This window comes from Aegilops tauschii, chromosome 3 (assembly GCF_002575655.3).
Source record: "Aegilops tauschii subsp. strangulata cultivar AL8/78 chromosome 3, Aet v6.0, whole genome shotgun sequence".
In the NCBI taxonomy this organism is placed as follows: domain Eukaryota; kingdom Viridiplantae; phylum Streptophyta; class Magnoliopsida; order Poales; family Poaceae; genus Aegilops; species Aegilops tauschii.
In genome coordinates, this window is record NC_053037.3 from 470176859 (window position 1) to 470193094 (window position 16236).

At 49.4% G+C, this 16236-nt stretch overlaps 1 protein-coding gene across 1 annotated transcript; it reads right to left on the reverse strand.

Annotated features, from left to right (window-relative positions):
- Positions 1-214: 214 nt before the first annotated feature.
- Positions 215-844, reverse strand: LOC109738750 (uncharacterized). The gene has a single exon (XM_020297850.4). The coding sequence runs from the start codon at positions 737-739 to the stop codon at positions 476-478; it is 264 nt and encodes an 87-aa protein (XP_020153439.1). The 5' UTR covers positions 740-844; the 3' UTR covers positions 215-475.
- Positions 845-16236: the final 15392 nt, after the last annotated feature.

The following is a 16236-nucleotide window of genomic DNA, read 5'->3' on the forward strand; positions in this document are numbered from 1 at the left end:
CATGATCTCCATCACCGTTCACCGGATCTGCTACCATCGACTCGTCTTGCTGGCCCCGCCCACCGGCCGGCACCACCGTGGCGTCGCCGTTCTCCGTCTGGCATCGGATTAGCGACGGTTCTCCGCTCTCGGCTTAGCGACGGTAGGAGTTCCATACACATCTGTAATACTGTATCGTACTTTCGTAATGAAAAATCAGTAAATCATCCTGCTTCCGAAGAGCTGTGCCGCATTACTCTAACCTAGGCACGTATGTAAATTTCTACCTTTGCCACAAACACCGCAAATTTGCAACAGCGGGATTTCTTTACTCTGGTCAGGCAAGCAAATTAAGGAAGGAGTACACATTCAGAGAAGCACGAAAAACAAAGCACAGAACAACACTACCAAACGGCGAACAGAACAGGACACTACCCAACAGCCAGGGAAGAACTCGTACGTACGTACACACAAACGTGAACTACACAGCTACTAATCAGGCGCCGTACTTGTAGCTTCCCATGTCCTCCGCGATCATGTCCAGGTCCCTGGAGGGCACGGCCATCGACATTGCCCGCCGGTGGCGCCCCGCCGGCGCCCTCGCGGGCTGCTGCTCGGAGGCGTCCGCCCCCGCCGCGGCGGGCTTCCGCTGCTCGCCGACGCCGTCGGCCGGCACGTCCTCCAGGCTGGCGAAGTTCTCCGGCAGCGAGAACACGCTCTGCGACGCCCTCCTCTGGTGCCTCCCCGGCCTCTGCGACATCTTGATTCTTGAAGAGAAACTACTGACACTGGGGTCGAGCCGTCGAGGAGACCTAGCTAGCTCTAGCTACTACTACGATGTGATGCTACCGCCTGCTTGATTGAATTACAGGACGCCACCGATGTATATATAGGCCCGCCCAGCGCACGCTCGTCTGCAATTTGTTTTTCCAACTATTACGAGCCTGTTCACCAGTACCAGCAGTACAATTATTGTAACATGGAGTAGAGATTAAATTTGTGAGCGATCTGGCAGTTCCTGGCTCCAAAGGCCATTGACTTTGTGCATGCATATCCATGGCGCGCCGAGCGGCATGCATGTGCATGTGCATGCGCATGGCTCCTACCCGCCCCGCGCGTCTGGTTAAGGACTTGCTTGGTGGACGTGGCCATCAATTAAGCATACGAGCATCTCGATGATTACCAGATTAACGTTCGTCTTCGCTGATGTGGTGCTCTCATCTTTGCAAAGTATAGCCAACTTGGCACGTACTTCTGGCTGCTGCTCCCTTGGTTGACATGGCTGGCTGCTCAGTACTGTATGCCCTCCGTACGTTTCGGATGTCGCTAGGAAGCTTCCTACGAGCGTAAACAAATGGCACTCATGAGGCGCATGTACAGGAATCTCAGGACCGGGCTCGCCATTTTTATTGGGTTAGTGCTTCACTCATGAGCCGTCCTGATATATTTAGCAGAGAGCCACGTGCAAACCGAAGAGGGAATCAAGCATGCAATAACAAAAGCAAATCATGCACAGTTATCACTAATCGAACTTATTTTCTTAAACGTCTATTTTATCACAAAAATGAGCTGGTACGGATCGGGGGTTCCTTGCTAACGGTTCTATACGGAGAACCTAGTAATTATTCCCTTGAATTCCAGCACGACATATATCGTTAGTTCTAGCAGCATAGAGCATAAATGCATAATGCTCCTACACTGCCCAATAAGTGCATGTTAATTAACCGATTAGAAATTGGTTTATTCAGTACTGTACCACCTTTTCTGTTCCAATGGAATTAGTATTGTTTTTCCAGTTTTGGAGGAAACACATCGTTTCGTTTTGTAGGTGCTACATCTCGAAAGAACCCCTGATAGAGCTAGCTGGATGTTCTTGCCTAAAAAAAGAAAAAAAAATGCCGGGCGGTGTTAACGTACTGTCAGCACAGAGGCACCCGCATGTTAGCAGATTCCGGAACTCGTAGCCCGCGTCCAGTGCAAGCTCACATGGGTCGATCGACCGGGCCATGATACGCTCGTAACCCACACATGCACAAATCATTGCTTTCTTTTTTCTTTTGAATCAAATTATGAGCTTTATTTTATCTTATATATATAGGAGTAACTATTTTTTTAAGAAACACCTGCAATTCTATTCATACTAGTAACCATTACAAATACACTAATGTTATACACCAGCCGGAAGAGGGGGGTGGATACAAAGAGAGACTCGTTTCAGAGTGCTAGAAATATTAGCACTTTATCGATTAATCAAATCCACAAATAGATAGTAAGCATGGCAAGGAGAGTATGCAACTAACACCAATACCTAAGCATGTGAGCACGTACAGTACATAGAACCAAGACATCACTTTTTAGTTACTTTACTTCTCCCCAATAGAGCTTAGAAGTAAGAATTTATTGGCGATGAAGCTCAACCCTCTCTCGAACTGAGCTATTTCCGCTTTTTCGAACAAAAAGTTCGTAGATAAGGCCCTACTCTTTGATAAAGCGCCACAAATTCCTGAATGACCTCGCAATAAATATGTAAATTCGTTTCGCAAAAATTCAGAGATTTTCGATCTCCCCCAGGCGGAGTGTTTCACGCGTTAGCTAGGCCCCTGATCCGCGTAGACCAAGGGCGAACACTCATCGTTTACGGCATGGACTACAAAAGAAATTTTTTCAACAAAAATGTGAATTAGGAAGGATTGGTCGACGAAATATGAATCGGAGACTTAATCTTGGATCAATAATTCACTTATAGAAATAGAATAGAATAGAAATATCAAGAGAAACACTCTTCTTTCCGAACATCCATTTCTAGTGGGGGACCCCGGTATACTGTACTAATATGTGTAGGTCCCTGTAATTCGAGTGAGAGCCGAAGATTCTAGGGGGCTACAGCTGCGCTTTTGCAGCACCGGAACATACATCATATACAGCTAGCACATTAACGAGCAAATAGGGGATGAACAAATCATACCCTCCGGTTGAGGTAAACGCGGCGGCGTGGTAGCAACAGCCTCTGCGTCGTCCGCGACCTTCTTCTTGGCGGCGACAGCGGCCATGGAGTCGATGCAGGGAAGTAGTCAAAGGGGGCGAAGACGGGGACGGATCGGGAGCAGTCGCGTCGAGACGCTCCCCAAAAACCTTATTGCTGTTCTCCCGGGCAGGATCTCGAACGACAGGGTTCCGGAGGCACCCGCTCTCCTGACCAACCATGCACGCGGTCGTCGGGATGGGATCCCCAGAAGCAGCACAGTGAAAGGAACAATAGATGACGGCTAGGGTTATCCAGGAGGGAGGGAGGGAGTTAGGGTTTACTCCACAGGCCAGCGCGCTCCTTATATAGGCCGTCGGGTAGATGGGCCTGGGCTGAGGCCCATGACTGAGTCCACGAATAGTCCACGGTCCAACGTCTTAGACAATGGCACTTTCGTTAGCGACTCGTTAATTAATCCATAATTAATTAACCATTTCTGACCAGCAAAAATAAGGCTCGGCTCAGTTCATTCCAGCAACACCCGGCGCGCGCTTGTCGTGACGAGGCGAGGCGAGGCGGGCGGCGGAGGAGAAGGAGCGCGCATGCACAGCTCCTCTTCCCAAGCTCCCAATGGCATGTGGTAGAGCAGCTCTTATAAAGGGGTCTCACTCTTACTACTGTAGCAATATGGTACTAAACTTTCCACCACTTGTCGTGCGCCTAAATGAGCCTTAGAGATTAACCAGGGATTATTGTCTTACATGGGCCAAAGCTTATCTATAATCCAACAATCCACCACCAGATCTCAAGGCACATAAGTTTGATATACCAGAATTTTCAGTGGAAATTGTTAAGTTGACCTTCCACCTATAGCAACAGGATTAGACTTCTTCATAGCTGAACAATGAACTATGCCTTGAGTTGTAGGTTTAGCATGCAGAAGTTTCGCCTATCGTCAGCTGATACGTGGCTGCTGAAGGCTAAACCCCACGGGTGGAGCTTATTAGTCATACTCATGAGCTTCCCAGTAGTCGGGCTCACATAAGTGTGTTCCTCCAAAGATCGCTCTGTAGGATAGCATCTTGCTTATACAAGCTTTGGAACATATTAAGACAAAACTCAACCTGTCTTACGGATTACGAGAGTATTGCATCTCCAACGGAGTGGGTTCGTAAGGATACTCTCCTCAGTTGACCGCTGGATTGTTTTCCCAGGTCCTAACTCACGGGATCTCCGATCACATAGGTTGGGTTACCCCATTGGAACTTACGTGGGTCTCATTGTTGGAAATATGCCCTAGAGGCAATACTATTCTATTATTATATTTCCGTTTTCATAATTAAGAGTTTATATTTCATGTTATAACTGTTATGGTCCTGGAATATGCGATTCAGTGGAAAACTCATATGCACGTGTGGAATGATAAACGGTAAATAATAGGTTCCTTGTCTCGCCTCTAAGACTGGCTCTAGTGTTGTTGGTGATCATGTTTTCCAGATCTTAGGATATTGTTAAGTGTAAAGATAGTCTTAAAACAACATTGAGAGTATGACGTTAGAAAAACGATCATATGGAATCGACCCTATGTTGTTTGATACTTTGAGATAATATCGTCTGAGATCAATTGTTATAACACGGAGTGGTAGCATGTGGTTTTAATTCCTCAAACCATGAGAGTATCATAGTCACTTCCTACTATACGGTGGACTTTGGGGTTTCTCAAACTTCATCGGTAACACGGTGATCATAACGACAACTTACAGGTTCAACGGAAAGTTTGACAAGGGACTAGATAGCTCAAGAGTGGGATTTGCTCCTCCGACGATGGAGAGATATTCTTAGGGCCCTCTCGATGTGATGACATCCATCATCATCTGGCCAGACACAGGTGATCATGTCACGGGGATGCCGAAACACTTCAACGAGAAAGAAAAACAAAACCGGTAACAAGAAGAATGGTATAGTGAGCATGTGCATGACCCCCTTTCCCCGAACTAAATCGCCCTAAGACCATTACCATTAATTCGTATTTTCCCTAGCAAATCCATGCATGACTCGAGAGGATACCGGCACACCTCGGGTTTTGTAAAGTATCGTGAAGCAAAGGGAATATGAAAGCACATTTGCTCCCTTGGTGTTTTTGGTAATTCATGTCAACATACATATTGTTGGACTAATGTTTTCATCTAGTATGTTTAAGGAAAGTTCAATATTGGCATGGCAAGGACATGAGGATGTGGACCCCTTTAAAATGCTGAGGACATGGATTGGCACAAGCTTCAGTACTCTACATTTTTGGTTAAGTGATCCAAGATCACACCGAGTTCATAGGAAAGCCAATACGAGTAGAAGGGGATGAGATTTTGATCATGACTCAATTGCTCAAGTGCTTGAAGATATTGCCCCAAAAATCCTCAAATACCTTGTCCAAATCCCATCTGTCCAAACCCTAAAAGTCCAACTCGGTCCCACCAAAATCTCCACATCCGGACCCACCGAGTTGATCCTAGACACTATCAAAGCCAAACCCTAGACTTTCAGTTGAATCGAGATGATGATCGGTCCCACCGATTTGCACTGACCAAGTTTCTGTATCCCAATTAGTTCATTTTGGAATTACCGAGTTTAACCGATCAGAATCACCGAAATATGGTCTTTGTTGAGGATATAACCATTGAATCACCCGCCCAGGAGGAGCCGGGTAACGTCATAATGGTCATCACGTGAAGCCCAGTACCAAACTTGGAGATGGCGGATCAAAGATGGGCTTAAGACCCGGAGATGGCTTAAGGCCTGTAGTGATAAACCGCCGTTATGGCAAGACTTGTAGTGTAAGGCAAGAATAGTTAAGAGTCCGAGACGGACACTGTTATGAGCCGGCCGGGACTCTGAGAACCGATGGGCGTCAACCTCTCTATATAAAGGGACGACCCGGCGGCGGTTTAGGAAAAAAGTAAGACCAAATCGATAACCAGGCAGGACGTTTTAGCTCCTGGTCATCGAAACCCTAATCAATACCACCTCAACTGGACGTAGGCTTTTACCTTCACCGTAAGGGGCCGAACCAGTATAACCCTCGTGTTCCTTGTCCCGTTTAACCCCTTTAAGCTTCCTAGTTGCGATGGCTCCACGACTAAGTCCTTGCACGAGGACATCTGCCGTGACAATTCCACGACAGTTGGCGCCCACTGTGGGGCCAGCGCACGGTGGGTTTGAGTTCTTGAAGGGCAGCTTCGAATGTGGGCCGGATGACCAAGAGTCGTCGTGGCAAGCTCTACATCGACGATGCAAACTGGGGCCCCGACGCCGGCTCCATCGAGTACGGGTACCGGGTCCCCTTCGGCGGAATCCACGTCTTCATTGGCAATATTGGTGAGCCGGGCCCTGAGCTGGACCTCTGCACCGATCTCATCGAGACGGCTCAGCGTGCACGACCCGCCCGGGCTCTACCTACCTTGAAGCATGCTTTCGTGGGATGTGTCCATGGAGGACTCTCTGAAGGATCCGGATCTGGTGATGAGACGGCCGCCGGCTCTGACGGCGAGTCATCTACGGATGAGTCAAACTCGTTGTATCAACTTCAAGATGGCCGGCTCAGGGGTTGTTCCGATGGCGACAACATTCCGGACCCCTTTGAGCCGCCGAGCCGGGTTGGAATCTTCATGGCCGGCGCACAACCTGTTCAAAACCCCGCCGCCGGGTCAGGAAGCCCTGTGCCCTCGCCGGCTCAGGTGCTGATGGATCTCACAGACAAGATGATGGTCCTGTTGACCACTACGGTTGACCCGGCGGATCAAGTTCAGCATGACGCGGAGGTGGCACAGTTAAAGTTGGATCTAGCAAAAGCCAAGGAGGATCTGGCGGCGGAAGGGATCAGGATGGCTGCAGAGAGGGCGGCTCTCGACGCCCAGACTTAGCTGATTCAGGCACAGTCTTTCCGGCTCACGATGGATCAAAACGCGTCCAATGAGGTCATGAGAAGGAGGCATCAAAAGGCCCAATCTCGACTCCCTCCGGTTTACGATCCTCGAAACCTCTTCAACATGCCTGGTGCAGGGCCTAGTAAACCGCCAGAGATCATAGTGCCCGGGGCTGGAACGCCAATTCAGCCCCAAGTGATGGGACCTCCCCGGGTGAACCCTGCCCCGCCTCAGTACGTACCAATACCACCGGGTCATTATGCCAATCCGTTGGAAAACATGGTCGCCGCGGCGGCGCGGCTGGCGGCTCTCCCAATCGATGGCGACTCTCCAACGGCGGTTGAAACCCGCCGGGTCAGAGAACTCCTTCAGACGGCTCTGGCGCAGCAAGAGGCATATTCTTATAGCCGGGACAGGATTCATTCAACCCCTCGACCAGGCTGGAGCCCGAGTTATAGCAGACACATGGTCTCAGCAACCGGCTCAAGTAATGTCCGACGCCATGACTTGCCTCCTGGCCACGGCCCGGCTCATAACGGAGCCTTTCACGCGGTAGACCAAGACAGAGCACGGCAAGAGGCGGAGCAGGTGCCTCAGTTGACGGCTTACCAGCCACCCCTGGCTTACCCGACGGCCTCCATCGACGTGGGTATACCTACGAGGACTGGGGGTGTTCCTTGTCTGGTGCCGGCTCTCCGTAACGAACGTCTGCCCAAGGATTTCAAAGGGCCAAGGAAAGTGCCTAATTACACCGCTGATTTGCAACCCGGAGCATGGATCGAGAGTTACGAGATGGCTATGGAGTTGCTAGAGGTCAGTGAAGCGGCGATGGCCAGGTACTTCACCATGATGTTAGATGGGACGGCCCGCACTTGGTTGAAAGGGCTGCCACCGAATTCTATCGGGTCTTGGGCTGAGCTGAAGGCCTGGTTCATCCAAAACTTCAAAGATACCTGTAGGCAGTCTATGTCCATTGTGGATTTGACTAACTGTAAGCAGCAGGAGGGTGAGTCTACAACCCATTGGGTTCGCCGGGTCAAAGAGATAATACATTCATCTGATAAGATGGATGCCGGCTCTGCAGTCTTAATGTTGGAGCAGAATTGTCGTTTCATGCCCCTGAAGATGAAACTCGGGCGGCTCAAGCGCGATTGCAATGATATGGGTACGCTGATGGCGGCTCTCGTCAAGTACGCCGACTCTGATAGTACCAAGGACCCCGCGTCGGATGATGAAAGGACAGGGAAGGGAAAGAAGAACGGCAATGGCAAGGGTCCTCAGCATAACCCGGCGAACCAAGGAGGTAGCAAGCGTAAGGCTGATGGCAGCATAGAGTTTGTGGCCAACACCAACTCACAGGGTAACAACCAGCGACGTAAGGGGAGGCCACCTCCACGAGCCGGCGGGTCAGGCCCGACGCTTGAGCAGCTGTTGAACGAGCCTTGTCCAAGGCATGGCTCTAGGGAGAAGCCAGCTACTCATCTATGGAAGGATTGCGCAATCATGAAGGCCTTTAAGAATTCCAATGCCTTTAATGGCAACAATGGCTCGGGCGGCGGCTCAGGCGCCAGCGGCTTTCATGGCCCGAGCGGTGGCTCAAATTCCAATCCCCAGAATGTTCAAGGGGGCTTTAATCAGCAGTCCGGCCAGGGTCACCAACAGCAGCAGGGGGGATACCAGACCAATCCAAAGCAGCTCAATGGTGGACAGTATCATGTGTTTACCACTAGTCTGTGCAAGCAAGATCAGAAGCTTCATAAGAGGGCTGTGAATGCTGTTGAGCCGGCGGTTCCATGCTATTTAAGATGGTCTGAGCAGCCTATTGTGTGGAGTAGGGAAGATCACCCTCCCCGGGTTGATAATCTGGGTCACCTGGCCCTGGTGGTGGCTCCTCAGGTGGGGGGATATAAGTTCACTAAAGTGCTCATGGACGGAGGCAGCAACATCAACATCCTCTATTATGAGACCTTCCGTCATATGGGGTTGATTGATAAGAACATCAGCCAGTCCAATACTGTTTTCCATGGTGTGGTGCCTAGTAAGTCGGCATATCCAGTTGGTAAGATCGAGCTGGAAGTGGCTTTTGGAGATGAGTACAACTACAGGGCGGAAAAATTAACCTTTGAGGTGGTTAAGATAAGAAGTCTGTATCATGCTATATTTGGGCGGCCGGCTTACGCCAAGTTCATGGCACGGCCGTGTTACGTGTATTTGCAGCTCAAGATGCCGGGTCACAATGGGACCATTATGGTTCATGGCAGCCGAAAGATAGCCTTGGAGTGTGAGGAAGGTGACGCGGCTTATGCAGAATCTGTTTGTGCAACAGAGGAGTTGAAATTTTACAAGGACAATGTTGACCCGGCAGATATGACATCTTTGAAAAAGACCGACCACGGAGCATGAGCCGGCAACGAAATTTAAGTCGGCGGACGAGACTAAACTTGTTGACTTCGTTCCAGGTGACTCATCTCAGCAGTTTATCATCAGTGCCAATTTGGATCCGAAATAGGAAGGCGCGCTCATCGAGTTCATCCGTGAGAACAAGGACATCTTTGCATGGAAACCTTCTGACATGCCGGGTGTACCTAGAGAACTCGCTGAGCACACTCTTAATATTGATCCGAAGTTTAAGCCGGTCAGGCAATTCCTCCGGCGGTTTAATGAGGAGAGGCGGAAAGCCATTGGTGAGGAGGTAGCCCGGCTCTTGGCGGCCGGGTTTATCGTTGAAGTTTTTCATCCAGAATGGTTAGCTAACCCGGTGCTCGTGCTTAAGAAGAACGGCACCTGGCGGATGTGTGTGGACTACACGGATTTAAACAAGGCCTGTCCGGCTGATCCTTTTGCTCTCCCCCGTATTGATCAGATTATTGATGCTACGGCGGGTTGTGAGCGCTTAAGTTTTTTGGATGCTTATTCTGGATACCATCAGATTAAAATGGCAGTTAAGGACCAGAAGACAACATTCATCACTCCTTTTGGAGCCTTCTGTTATGTATCTATGCCTTTTGGGCTCAAGAGTGCACAGGCGACTTACCAGCGTTGCGTGCAGAATTGTCTTCATAGCCAGATTGGGCGCAATGTTCATGCTTATGTGGATGATATCGTGGTTAAATCCAGGGAGAAGGAGACCTTGATAGATGATCTGAGAGAAACCTTTGATAATCTCCGGGTCTACAAGATAATGCTTAACCCGGCCAAGTGTGTTTTTGGTGTTCCTGCAGGCAAGCTCTTGGGTTTTCTGGTTTCTCACAGAGGCATTGAGGCTAACTCGGAAAAGATCAAGGCAATCACCTCTCTGGCTAAGCCGGCGTGTATAAACGACGTCCAGCGTCTGGCGGGTCGCATCGCTGCTCTAAGCCGGTTTATAAGCCGTTTGGGTGAAAAGGCCATGCCACTGTACCAACTGATGAAGAAAACAGATAACTTTGTCTGGAACGATGCTGCTAATGCTGCCTTTGAGGATTTGAAGAGACAGCTGGCTGAGCCCCCAGTCCTTGCTGCTCCGGTTGACAAGGAGCCCTTATTGCTGTATGTTGCTGCTAACACACGAGCCGTCCGTGTGGCTGTGGTGGTGGAGCGCAAGGAAGAGGGTAAGGAGTATCCGGTTCAGCGACCAGTTTACTATGTCAGTGAAGTGCTCATTGAGTCCAAACAACGGTATCCACATTGGCAGAAGCTTGTTTATGGGGTGTTCATGGCAAGCCGGAAGCTTAAGCATTATTTCCAGGGTCACCCTATCATTGTGGTTAATTCTGCTCCTCTAGGAGATATCATCCAAAACAGAGAAGCTACAGGGAGAGTGGCTAAGTGGGCTATAGAGCTTGGGCCTCATGGTCTGAAATATGTGCCACACACTGCTGTCAAATCTCAAGCATTGGTGGACTTCATCAACGACTGGACGGAGCTGCAGGTACCTGAAGAGAAACCGGATAATACATACTGGACTATTCACTTCGACGGGTCTAGGAAATTGGAAGGCTCGGGGGCTGGTGTTGTATTAGCTTCCCCTCGAGGTGACAAGTTTTGCTATGTGCTACGGTTGATGTTTCCCTGTACTAACAACGCAGCTGAGTACGAGGCCTTACTCCATGGTCTTCGGATGGCTAAGGAGATGAGCTTGAGCTGGGTAAGGTGCTTTGGCGACTCAGATTTAGTGGCCCAACAAGTGTCAGGCAAGTGGGATTCCAAGGACCCTCTCATGGCGGCTTATCGCCGCGAAGTTGATGCCATTGCTGGACACTTTCAGGGTTACCAAGTGGAGCACATCGATCGTAGGAAGAACGAGGCGACTGATGCTTTAAGCCGGCTGGGTTCTCAGCGAAAGCCGGTGCCGCCTAATACTTTCTTGGACATTTTGCATAACCCATCTGTCAAGTTGCCCACAGAGGAAGACTTGGTTGTTCCTGACCCGGAGGCACAGTTGGTGGCGGCTCTCCACATCACCCCAGACTGGACAGTACCATACTTGGCTTACATGACCCAGGGAGATTTGCCTGAGGATGAAACTCTGGCCAGACAAATAACCCGGCGGTCCAAGTCGATGGTCATTATTAATGGCGTGCTGCATCGTCGCAGTGTTACTGGAACTTTCCAGCGTCGTGTTTCCCCTGAGGAGGGTCAAGAAATCTTACGTGAGATTCATGAAGGGGATTGTGGCCATCATGCCAGCTCAAAATCCCTTGTGGCCAAGGCTTTTCGTCATGGTTTTTATTGGTTGACGGCTCATGCTGATGCGGAGGGCTTGGTCAGTAAATGTGACGGTTGTCAGAGGTTCTCGCGACGGGCTCATGTGCCGGCTCAAGAATTGAGGATGATTCCAATTACTTGGCCATTTGCGGTCTGGGGGGCTTGATATGGTTGGGCCTTTTAAAAGGTCCAAGGATAAAAAGACCCACCTCTTGGTGGCAGTTGACAAGTTCACAAAGTGGGTTGAGGCAGAGCCAGTTAGCAAGTGTGATGCAGCCACAGCGGTTCAGTTCATGAAAAGGGTGATATTTCGCTTTGGTTTTCCACATAGCATTATAACTGACAATGGTACCAATCTGTCTAAGGGCGCCATGGAGGAGTTTTGTCAACGAGAGCATATTCGACTTGATGTTTCATCAGTGGCTCACCCTCAATCCAATGGTCAAGCTGAGAGAGCTAATCAGGAGATTTTGAAGGGCATCAAGCCCCGGCTTTTGGTCCCTTTGCAACAGACGCCGGGTTGTTGGGTGGAAGAGTTACCCTCTGTATTATGGAGCATCAATACTACTCCTAACAGATCTACGGGTTACACGCCTTTCTTCATGGTTTATGGAGCGGAAGCAGTCCTCCCTAGCGATATCCGTCATGACTCGCCTCGAGTGGCGGCTTATGTTGAGGCGGATAATGAGCGGGCGCGCCGAGATGCTCTTGACTTGTTGGACGAACAGCGTGATGTGGCAGCAGCTCGCTCGGCGATTTACCAACAAGACCTGCGCCGTTATCACAGCCGCCGGGTCAAGTCCCGGGTCTTCCAGGAAGGTGATCTGGTGCTCCGGCTCATCCAAGATCAAACAGATGCACACAAGTTATCCCCGCCTTGGGAAGGGCCCTTTGTGGTCAGCAAGAACTTGCACAACGGGTCATACTACCTTATCGATGTTCGGGAGCACAAGGATTCACGTAAGTCGGAGGAAGAGACCAGTCGGCCGTGGAACATAGCTCAGCTCCGGCCTTATTACACTTGAGCCATCGGCTCTCATAATGTACATATTTCTATAGCCATGTATCTATTATGATAAATAATAAAGCAGGACCTCTGTCCTTTTCTCCTCCAAGGGTAAAAGTGTTATTTACATTACAATGGAGGTGGATCCGGCTTATGATCATATTCGAATCTAGCCGTTAAACAATATGATCACTTGGGGGCTTCCTGTTCAAACATAGGTCGTATTCGAACCAAAGAGAACATAGCTGTCGATACCCACTTGATTGGCAAACTGCCGAGCTCATTGGGGAGTTTTTCTTGATCATATTTGAATCATAGCTCAACCCCCTTTGGGAACCGACGTGGATCGTATTCGAATCAGCGTCGTTAAACAACTCTTAAGATCATTTGGGGGCTTCCTGTTCAAACATAGGTCGTATTCGAACCGAAGAGAACATAGCTGTCGGTACCCTCTTGATCGGCAACGCCAAACCCACTGGGGGCTATATGATCGCATTTGAATCTTAGCTTAACCCCTTTGGGACGGTTGTCTGGTCGTATTCGAACCGGAAGCCCCTAAGTTTTGATCTTTTTGTTTTTGCAATAAGTTCTTTTGATCATATCAACAGTGTGCAAGGGCGGTTCTTACTCTGCCGGCTTAAACTAGGTTAACAATGTTGATAACATACAATGAGCATTATCGATGCTGTTGAGCCGGGGCTTGAGTTCTCAACCTTGTTATTTGGGTTACATAAACCGGAAGTGTACTTGACGGCTTGCAGGTAGGCTATTGTGGTTATCCTGAAGATATGGTTGAGAGCCGGTCTTTTATGACCTTGGTTATGTTCCGGTTTAAGGGTAAGATATGTGACTCTCTGTGCGGTAAGCCGCCTAGAGATTTGTGATTTATTTTTCTATGCAGAGCAATTAAAGACAGTTCTTCAAGCATAAGGAAAATAAATGATCAATTGTAACCCGGAGGAATAAAAAGAAGCAGCTTCAATGGAGTTGAGCATTCAACACGTGCACGATGGCATGACAAAGTTAAGTTTTTGTCCTACTCTATTACAAGACTCCCAGAGTCCAAAAGATGAGGCATTGTTTTTAAGGCATGTCGGTAAGCCGCCTAACAGATCAAGGAGCTTGTTGGGTCAAAGCTTCCGGCTCATCCCTCTCCGCTTCTCCGGCTGTTCCCATGACCTGGAAGGTTGATGATTTCCAGTCAATGCCGCTCAAAGCCTCAAATTGAGCCTCATCATCAATTAACCCGGCCGGGTCAACTTCTGGGGCAAAGGTGTGCTTACGAGTCGGCGGAATCAGGCTGATTGCTTCATAGCGTGGAGTTGGGATCCTCTGATTCTCCGTGTCATAACCCGACTAATACTTGGTAAGATCTGTGTCGTTCCCAATCATGGTAGCCATCGGGCGCACGCTTTTCACACAGGTGGCAAAGTCTTTCTTGTCGAAGGGGGTCCCGTCTTCCTTCAGGCTGGGGTATCCAAGAGCGATGTCGCCCGGGTCTAGCTCCGGGAGAAAAGCCTTGGCCCGGCTCAGTGCAGCTATAGCTCCGGCTCTTGCAGAGGCCCGTCTTAGCTCTTGGAAGCACTGAGGAAGAACGGCAAGCCGCCTGAGTACATCCGCTAGGTGAGTCGGAACCTCGTTGGACAGAGCCACAACGGCTAACACACGCTGTGACCCGGTATAGAGTTGCTCCACCAAGGTGTACACGGCCTTCAGCTTGGTTAGAACATTCTGATTAACGTTGGAGCTTCTGGGACCTGTTTAACAAAGTCAGGTAAGCCGATGGCAATAATGGGACTTATGAGACATAAAGAATGAAAACTTGTTAAAAGCTTGCAGAATGACTTACCGAAGATTGCGGGGACCATCTGGGACACATGGCGTTTTAAGCCGGAGAGTTCGGCGGTTCTCTCAGTTAGAGCAGCCTCTGCTTTTTCGGCCCGGCTCAGCAAGGTAGTTCTCTCCTCGGCCCAAGTTTTTCTTTCTGTTTCAAATTTCTTCTTCAGCTTTTCCTGTGCAGCAACACTGAACTCGAATTTGGCATTGGCCTTCCGGGTCTTAGTTTCCTGAGTCTTCAGGCGGTTCTTCAGCTCAGAGATTTCAGATTCAAATTTCTTGCAGGCAGCCTATACAAATTCCGGGTTACAGTGTGAATAATTATCATGCAACATTGAAGTCCCAAGCACTTTGCAAAGCAAAGACACTTGGCACTTGGGGGCTAATGTGTGCTGAAAGACTCTATTTATAATTGCTAGTTCATGAAGGTAAGCCGGAAGTTAAGTCTACAACCTATTCTATCATAAGTAATAGACTTGGGGGCTAGCATGGTAAGGATGACTATGGAGTAAGCAAGAGAGTTGTACCTCAGATTTTTGCTGTATCTGCTTCACCATGTCAATCTCCAGGTCCCAGCTGTTGTGCACTTGACCAATGTAACCCGAAACAATGTCTCCAATGCTCAAATTCGCATAGTCAGTGATCTCCAGTCTGGCCCTGCGGCGCTCCAGCAGTTCTTCTTTGGCAGAGCATTTGGCCAGCACAGTGGGTCTCCCCGGCTCGACAAATTCTGTCCGGGTGATTACAACGTCCGGGTCATCGGCCGGCTGAGCTGGGCTGGGGATCTCCGGGTTAGTAGAAGCCTCTATGACTGGCTCGTCAGTTGGAGCGGTGGCTTCAGGAGCTGAGGTAGATGGCGGCTCTTGAGCAGAAGCCTCCGGTTCAGTCAGGACCGGTTCTTCGACCGGTTTGTTCTTCTTCGCCCTCTTGCTGAGCTTTGCTTGAGCACTGAAAGGACAAAAGGTTAGTACAAAAGCATGAGTAAAGATAAGCACAACATAAGATGATCATCATTACCCGGGTGCGGTCTTGAAAGCCGGCAGGTTAGATTGCATAGAGTCACCAGAGGAAGGTGAAGTTTCCTGATAATTTGAATCAGACGAATTGAGCGGTTGATGAGTGACGCCCGCTAAAGGATGAAAAGGGTATAAGTTGGAGATAACCTCGGTCCGGCGTTTCCTTGATGCTTCAGGTAAGCCGGAGGAGAGGTCTGCATCCTTGTTGGCCCGGGTTTGTCTCCGGCTCTCATGAATCTGTTGCTTCAAAAGAAATTGAGGATCTTGATAGCTAAAGGATGTGAAAATCTTACTTTCCGGGTTACTCTTCGGACTTTCGGCCTTGGCAAGGGCTCCGAGTCGGAGGAAAGTATAGTTACCTCTTCAGTCACCGGGTTACTCGCTCCGGTGTCATCCTGCTGATAATCAGTGTCAATAAGGCGGTTAAGAACAAACAAGAAACAGAGGAAGAGCCTAAAGAATCAAGGGTTACCTCTGACTCGGAGCTATCATCTAGCTGAAGCAGCTCTGAGGCGCTAGGCTTACTCCCCTTCTTGCGGGGAGCGGCTCTCCTGGCAGCTTTCTTAGCCTTCTTGGCCTTTTTAGCCGCCTCATGGTCATACTTGACCTTCCAGAACTTATCATTAGCCTGAAAAATACGACAAAGATTTCTTAAGGTTCAGATGAAAACTATTAAAAGGGAAAGCAAGGTGCTCAGGTCAGTGGCTTACCACCGGAGCCGGGTTAGCTTGGCAGAAGGGGCTTAAGCCGGTCCTCCCGCGGTCTGCTAAGCTCTCGTTCAAGAGGGACTTGGTCATGTCGTCAACAACGTCCCCAGGTAGGTCGTTG